The 8,575-nt window shown below is 42.9% G+C and overlaps 1 protein-coding gene across 1 annotated transcript; it reads left to right on the forward strand.

Moving 5' to 3' along the window:
• The first annotated feature begins 530 nt into the window (after positions 1-530).
• acot20 (acyl-CoA thioesterase 20) lies at positions 531-8,144 on the forward strand. Its single transcript, XM_060916341.1, has 3 exons — positions 531-1,038; positions 6,021-6,223; positions 6,304-8,144. The coding sequence occupies exons 1-3, from the start codon at positions 543-545 to the stop codon at positions 6,883-6,885; spliced, it is 1,281 nt and encodes a 426-aa protein (XP_060772324.1). The 5' UTR covers positions 531-542; the 3' UTR covers positions 6,886-8,144.
• The last annotated feature ends 431 nt before the right edge of the window (positions 8,145-8,575 follow it).

An 8,575-nucleotide genomic window follows, 5' to 3' on the forward strand; every position in this document is an offset into this window, starting at 1 on the left:
TATACCATTCAATTATATTTTTTCTGAAGTTTTCCCCTGAAAGCATAGAGTTATCTCCCTAGACCCGTTCTGATTGGCTGGCGCGGCGGTGACCGCATGCATTGACTGGAATTTCCATCTTCACGCCTAGAAAAAAGTGTGCATGTTCATTTCTCGCTTCACGCGTGAAGTGTGCAGCGTGCAGCGTGCAACGTGAACGCCGTTCTATTGCCCAGAGCAAGTCATGCTACGTTTGTCCACTTTTCTTTACACGCGTGTAGCGTGCAGTGTGCAGCGTGAACCTTCTATGGCCCAGCAGCCTTAGCTGTTCAAGCACCAATCACCAAAGCAAATTCCTTGTATGTGAGAACGTACTTGGGCAATAAAACTCGATTCTGATTCTGTTTTTAAATGAAATCCTCCTTGTGTATGTAAATTTGTTCTGGTTTGCAAAGATATGCAAATGAGTCCATGGCATGATCAGAAGTAAAACCCTCCCACCTGTTCCTGCAGCTGGAGGATTTATTTAGAAGGATCTGGCAACCCGATTACAAACCCTAGACATGGCGCTGTACTTGAGGGCGAGAGGATTTACACGGTATCTGAGCTCTGCTGCTTCTGGAGTTCAGCTTCACATCCTGCCGAGCAGCAGCTGTTTCTTCGATGAAGCAGTGCAGATTAAATTGAACGGTTTGCCTCCTGGACAACACGTGGAGCTGCGATCCAAACACCAGGATGACAAAGGGGTTGTTTTCAAGGCCACTGCTACATACCAGGCAGACAAGCGAGGACACGTGGATGTGAGCCGCCAGCCGTCCACGGGTGGCTCCTACACGGGGGTAGAGCCCATGGGATTGTTCTGGTCCATGATGCCAGAAAGTCCTCACAAGAAGCTGCTGAAGAGAGACGCGTCCAGCCCTGTCCTCATCCACATCGAGGCTCTCAGAGACGGACAGATCCTCAGTGGAGACACCAACGAGAGGCGCTTTCTGGCTGATGGAGTTCAGAGAGTCCCTGTAAGAGACGGCAGGTTACGGGGAACTCTCTTCATACCACCTGGTCAGTTCATGGTCCATCTCCAGCATCTCAGGAGCGCCAGCTCAGTCCCTGAGGCCTCAGAAGTTCAGCAATATGGGGTCACCTTTTTTTTTTGTGCAAGAAACTAATTCTTCTCAATAATAATAATAATAAGGCAGTGTAGTGGTCAGCACAATCACCTCACAGCCAGAAGGTTCTGGGTTTGAACCTCATAGCTGACAGGGGTCTTTCTGTATGGAGTAACATGTTCTCCTTGTGCCTGTAGGGGTTTTCTCCAACAGTCCAAAAACATGTAGACTAGGCCAACTGGCTACTCCAAGGCCAAGTTTACATTAGACCGTATCTGTCTCGTTTTCTTCGCGGATGCACTGTCTGTTTACATTAAAACGCCGGGAAACGGGAATCCGCCAGGGTCCACGTATTCAATCCAGATCGTGTCTGGTCCGGTGCTGTGTAAACATTGAGAATACGCGGATACGCTGTGCTGAGCTCTAGCTGGCGTCGTCATTGGACAACGTCACTGTGACATCCACCTTCCTGATTCGCTGGCGTTGGTCATGTGACGCGACTGCTGAAAAACGGCGCGGACTTCCGCCTTGTATCACCTTTCATTAAAGAGTATAAAAGTATGAAAATACTGATGCAAATACTGCCCATTGTGTAGTTATGATTGTCTTTAGGCTTGCCATCCTTCCACTTGCAAGTGGTAAGTGACTTGCGCACAGCGGCTCAGTCCCGAATCACTGCTCGTGCGCTTCACTCGCGCGCTCTGTGAGCTGCGCAGGGCCGGAGTGCGCACCCTCCAGAGGGCACTCGCTGTTCAGGGCGGAGTGATTTGGAGCGCAGCCGCTGAGGAGGAAGCGATGAGCCGCACTGACACATTTCTCAACTTGCGTGCCGAATTAGTCATGTGATTAGCGTATCCGTGTATTGGTGTTGCTGTGTGCACGTGAATCGTGTATTGGCGTTGCTGTGTGCACGCTAATCGTTTTTAAAAACGTTAATCTGATGATCCACTGATACGGTCTAATGTAAACCCCACCTAGGCCAACTGGCTACTCTAAATTGCCCATAAGTGTGAGTCTGTCTGTCTGTCTGTCTGTCTGTCTCTCTGTGTTATCCCCATGATTGATTGGCGATCTTCCCAAGGTGAACCCCACCTCTCATACAATGCCAGCTGTGATTGGCTCCAGCTCACCTGTTTTTTGTTTTGTTTTTTAACCTGTTCTTCATCATTCTACCAAGTGGTAAATGTAGTATACATAGGAATACACACACGGGCGCAGATAGAGGGGGGGACGGGGGGGGGATTCGTCCCACCCAGATTTAAATTCACCTCGTTCGGTCCCCCCCACTTGTAGGAAGGAAAAAACGTCTATGCTGTCTTTCTTTGCATAAGGCAAACCTCACGGAAAAATCAAAAGACTAATTACCATTTGGTTTATTGAGGTGCACAGCAGTACATACATAGTTGCAACTGCGCAGACTGCACGGGTTGCAAGCTCGAGCTTGGTTGCTATGGTTACCCACAACAAGTTTGACAGGCATATCGGGGACAGCTCCTCCTAGTTCAGGACCCCAACACAGCATGATGAAGGGTGCCAAAAGGCAGAAAACGATTGCATCGTTTTTTCAAAAAAAAAAAAAAACCACTGTAAGTAAACTGTGCCTTACTTTATCATATCACCTTGCAATTTTTTGATAGTCTGTTCAAAGTAATGTCGTAGTGAAAGTAAAATCGTACGGAGTAGAGATGCCTTTCTGGTAGCCTCCTTCTTTCGGTGGTAGCCTGTAGATACAGTGCTCAGAAAGCAGTTTTAATGTTTAATCTGGCGTTCCCTGCCATAATTTCAGCGAGCATATTGTTTCATAAGGAAACTTTGCGAACAGTTGTTGACTGACTGCCGCTCACGCAACACACAGGCATAGTTAGAAAGTCAGGATGCACTGGTTTACACTTTACACACACACGCGTAGCCCAGCCTCTCGCTATGTTTAACAGTTGGAACTTAGCGGTTTTAAAACTAGTTTTGCAATTTCTGTGCATGATGATAATGTGTAAACTTTGGATTTCCATAGGCTACGTTAAAATGTTATCATTGTCCTGGCCTGCAGGTAGTTCCTGGTGATGGCAGTGAGGGAGGTGAAATAACATGTATACACACTACCGTTCAAAAGTTTGGGGTCACCCAGACAATTTTGTACTTTCCATGAAAAGTCACACACTTATTTACCACCATAAGTTGTAAAATGAATAGAAAATATAGTCAAGACATTTTTCTGGCCATTTTGAGCATTTAATCGACCCCACAAATGTGATGCTCCAGAAACTCAATCTGCTCAAAGGAAGGTCAGTTTTATAGCTTCTCTAAAGAGCTCAACTGTTTTCAGCTGTGCTAACATGATTGTACAAGGGTTTTCTAATCATCCATTAGCCTTCTGAGGCAATGAGCAAACACATTGTACCATTAGAACACTGGAGTGAGAGTTGCTGGAAATGGGCCTCTATACACCTATGGAGATATTGCACCAAAAACCAGACATTTGCAGCTAGAATAGTCATTTAGCACATTAGCAATGTATAGAGTGGATTTCTGATTAGTTTAAAGTGATCTTCATTGAAAAGAACAGTGCTTTTCTTTCAAAAATAAGGACATTTCAAAATGACCCCAAACTTTTGAACGGGGGTGTGTGTGTGTGTGTGTGTATGTGTGTGTATATATATATATATATATATATATATATATATATATATATATATATACACACACACACACAAAATGGAATCATTTGCTGACAGCTCAGTCCCCCCCAGTTCAAAAATCCTATCTGCGCCCCTGAATACACATAAAAAATAGGCAGTTGCCAAAAAAAGCATAAATTTTAGTGTGTTATTTCCCAGCTGGGAGGTCCGTATGGTGAAATACCGTGACCGAGGTCTTGAAAGTACTGAGCGAGGCCCTCTGGGCCGAGGTCAGTATTTAAGGCCGAGGTCACGGTATTTCATCATACGGACCGACCTTAAGCTGGTAAATAATATATTTATTTTTTTTCTTTACCAAATTCTAACAGAAAACGAGAGCGCCCGAAAGGGAAAACCGAGCCGAGCCGCCATTTTGAATCCTCATTCACGGCTGTAATGCAAATGGCTTCCTCCTCGGTATACAAGTGCACTTCCATGGCAGGAAAAAAACTACATTTTGCCGCCTATGTCGTCCCCTATTTATACAAAATCGAGTCATTCAGGATTCAGCCATGTTTTTGCTCGGTGTTAGCAAGTTACAGGTTTTTAGCTTTCTCCTGAAATGTCTTCTATTATTTCTTCTTCCTCAGGGTAGTAAAACTCACTTTCGCTGTGAACACTGTCATTATCGCTATCCATGCTGTAAAATTAATGCTATTCTCCTGAGAAATGCTGGCAAAAATGTATAAGACTTTTGATAATCTTATAAATAAATCTTATTAAAAAAAGATAAATGTTGACAAAAAATGCTACTATGTTTGTTGTTGTTGTGAACGAGCGAGTTGCCAGAGGTCCGTAACCAGGGTCCGTACCGTAGGATACGGACCCGCTCGCCAGCCAATCAGAGCACAGGATTTGGACCGCGAAAAAAATAGACATTTATTCACTGTCTAAAATCAGAGCTCTTGATGACTTTGTGAACAAAATATTCCCAAGGGCACAAAATCACCCTGAATAGAATAATCATCTTGCAGCACCATGAACGAAGTCGTGTTTTTCACCTCAATAAGACACTCGCTGCGTTGTCTTGTGACCAGTGAGACCAATAATGAGATGCACATCGCAGTTACGATACATATTTATGCCTTTCTTAGACGCTGCATACCATGCGACGGAAACAACACCATGATATTTTTTATGGTGTGACTCTGCTGGGTGCCTGGTGGACAGCAGTGAACCCGCGCTTTCACTTTACATCAGTACTGTAGAGTTACCATCCAGAATCATTGCACTCGATACGTCAAACAGTCGTCTGGTTTCATCTCTCACGTCCATGCACACACAGCACCATTAGGACTCATTGCCTTGGACCTGTTCCTGATTAGAGTTCAATCACAGCGCAGACATTTTGAGTAACGTAACCCACAGACTTTGCAAAAGCCTTGTATTTTGTGTCACTTTTCTGGTTTTGACCCTGTTTTGTGTTTTTGGACTGTGAGTATTGTATTTCCTCTGATATCCTGTCCGTGCCTCACTCCACCACTGTCTGGTTTTCGACTGTGCCTCCATTTGTCTCTGGTTTGCATGTTTTCAGTAAAACTACCTGCGATTACATCCGTCTATCATCGTTACACAGCACAAACTGTCAACTGTCCAACAAGCGAGCGGACTAATAAAACTGTTTTAACTCGTGTTATTTTCTATGAAACTGTTGTGAATATTTTCCATAAAATGTGTTAGTAAATAATCCCACGTTATTTTTTTAAAAAGCAAATGAAAAATAAGCACTGGATAAAAACCCGTCTATCTTATGGAAATAAAGATTTTATGCAAATTTTGTTGTCCCGGTGGTCAGGTGTTTGAGATGTAGTGCCTTGCACTTATGATCAGGTTCCCTGTGGATACACGGACGCCGTTCATATGTACGGTCGCAAAAACCAGAAATGTTCTCTTAAGTATAGAGCTTTTCTGTAATTATACAAATAATAATACATAACATTTTGGATCCAATGACGCTAGACACTTGCAACTAAAACTAAACTATGCACTAATAATTGACCCATAACAATTATTTAAAGTACCCCCGTCAAAACCTCTGTCTCTAAGGTGTCTGACCCAAACTGTGAAAGATTAATAAGCTTTCCAATCATAGTCAGTTCCAGAATTATTGGCACCCTTGGTACAGATGCGTCGAAAAGATTAGAGAAAAATGATATCATCGACAAATACTGTATATTATAGGATCCGTGATAGTTCCCCAACAGACACCTTTGTTTATAAGCAAGAAATGTGATGATAGACTTGATGATGTGTTTTCCAGGTGAAGGTCCGTTCCCTGGAATTATAGACCTGTACACTTTAGGAGGCACAGTGTGTGAGCCGCGAGCAGCTCTACTGGCAAACAAAGGATTTGTGGTGTTTGCTTTGGCTTTCTACGGATACCAGGACATGCCCAAAATGGTGGATAAACTCGATCTGGAGTACTTTGAGGAAGGTGTAACGTTTCTGCAGATGCAGCCCAAGGTTAGTAAACGTTTTAGACTGAACACTGAATTGGTTAAGTGATGTACAGCTTGTGATTGTTAGATTTATTTTTTCTGCAGGTGAAAAAAACTGGAATAGGAATAGTGTCGATTTCAAAAAGTGGAGACCTGGCTTTGTCGATGGCCTCCTTCCTTCCCAATATCTCAGCCACCGTCTGCATCAACACCTGCAACGCCAATGTCATATTCCCTCTCCATTATAAAGACATGGTGATCCCGGGTTTCATCGGCAATTCCGAGAGAATAAGAGTAACAAAATCTGGCATCTTGGATATCCGAGATATCCTGAATGACCCAATGGAGGAGGAGGAGAACCGTGCCACCGTGATCCCTATCGAGCGTGCCAAATGCAACTTCCTGTTCCTAGTGTCAGGAGATGACAGGAACTGGAACAGCACCTTTTTTGCAGAGCAAGCTTGCAGCAGACTCCAAGCACACGGAAAAGCAAACTACGACATGGTGTGTTATCCGACAGCAGGGCACTTTTTGGAAGTCCCCTACATGCCCCATCACCCATATGGGTTCCATGCTGCTGTGAATCAAGTGGTCACTTTTGGAGGAGAACCGAAAGCTCATGCAGCTGCACAGGTTGATGCTTGGCAGAGAGTGCAGGAGTTTTTTAAAAAACACTTGTGGAAGTGAAAACACTTTTTGAAATGTCATTTTAAAGGCAGGGGAGGTCACTTTGGAGAAACCAGCAAGAATTATAGTTAGAGTTTGAAAGTATCCACTGTTCCAAAATGCATGAACGCGCACCGCCTGACTTGATTTTGATTTGAGTCATTGTCGTCTTTACCTTGACGTAAAGAGAATTTCAAGCGATATCACGAAAAATGCTGCTAAAAATACCAACACTCTACAACAAAAAGAGCTCAGTATGTATAGAAAAATAATCAGTGTGATGAAGTGAAGCAACTGTAACCACCCTGAAGTTGATTATTTGCCAAGTAACAACGTGTCCTGAAGTGATGTTCAGTTATTCCTCTTATACAACAATAGTTTGTCAAGGATTACTTTATTTTGTTAATTACTCTAGAAATGATAATGTGATTTGTAGCTGCACTACTGTCAGAGCTTCTGTTAGAGAATCCTAGAAAATGAATCGACACCTTCTGACCAATCAGAATGGAGAATTCAGCCACGAAGGTTGTGGAAAAAATACCTACTAATAAATCTCAAACTTGAAGCCAATTAAAAGACTGATTTCATGGCTATGGGATATCTAGTGCTGCATTAACATCTCATCGACACCATGCAGAAGGAATGATTTTGATTTGCTTTGAGTGCAGCAAATGGATTTCTGAGTGTTTTGTTTCGTTAAAGAAAACAAATCAGTTTAACATTTATTACTTCGCCCGGGACGGAGTCCACCAGGGGGCGAGGTATTGTTTTCAATTGGGTTTGTTTGTTTGTTTGTTTGTTTTTGTATAAACGATGTTATGGGAAAATGGCTGGACCAATCTTCATGAAACTTTCAGGATGGATGGGCAAATAGAACTTCCAACATTTTGAGGGTCATCCAGTCAAGGTCACCAAAAAGGTCAAAATCGTTTTTTCACGATACCTTTCTTCATATTCATTCAGATGTGTTCTGATTGGCTGAGAGCAGTATGGTGTGTTCTGGTTGGCTGAGAGCAGTATGGTGTGTTCTGGTTGGCTGAGAGCAATACGGTGTGCAAATCAGAATCACAACCATGTTTATTGGCCAAGTATGTTCACACACAAGGTCAAGGTCATCAAAAAGGTCCAAATTGTTTTTTCGCGATATCTTCCTTCATATTCATCCTAAGTGCTACCGGGCGAGGTTTGTTTTGCCAGACAAAACAATTTAGAACTTTGTTATAAATTTGTTCCATTTATACAGTGGAGCTTGAAAGTTTGTGAACCCTTTAGAATTTTCTATATTTCTGCATAAATATGACCTAAAACATCATCAGATTTTCACACAAGTCCTAAAAGTAGATAAAGAGAACCCAGTTAAACAAATGAGACAAAAATATTATACTTGGTCATTTATTTATTGAGGAAAATGATCCAAATATGACGTATCTGTGAGTGGCAAAAGTATGTGAACCTTTGCTTTCAGTATCTGGTGTGACCCCCTTGTGCAGCAATAACTGCAACTAAACGTTTGCGGTAACTGTTGATCAGTCCTGCACACCGGCTTGGAGGAATTTTAGCCCGTTCCTCCGTACAGAACAGCTTCAACTCTGGGATGTTGGTGGGTTTCCTCACATGAACTGCTCGCTTCAGGTCCTTCCACAACATTTCCATTGGATTAAGGTCAGGACTTTGACTTGGCCATTCCAAAACATTAACTTTATTCTTCTTT

This window comes from Neoarius graeffei, chromosome 3, assembly GCF_027579695.1.
Source record: "Neoarius graeffei isolate fNeoGra1 chromosome 3, fNeoGra1.pri, whole genome shotgun sequence".
Classification (NCBI taxonomy): domain Eukaryota; kingdom Metazoa; phylum Chordata; class Actinopteri; order Siluriformes; family Ariidae; genus Neoarius; species Neoarius graeffei.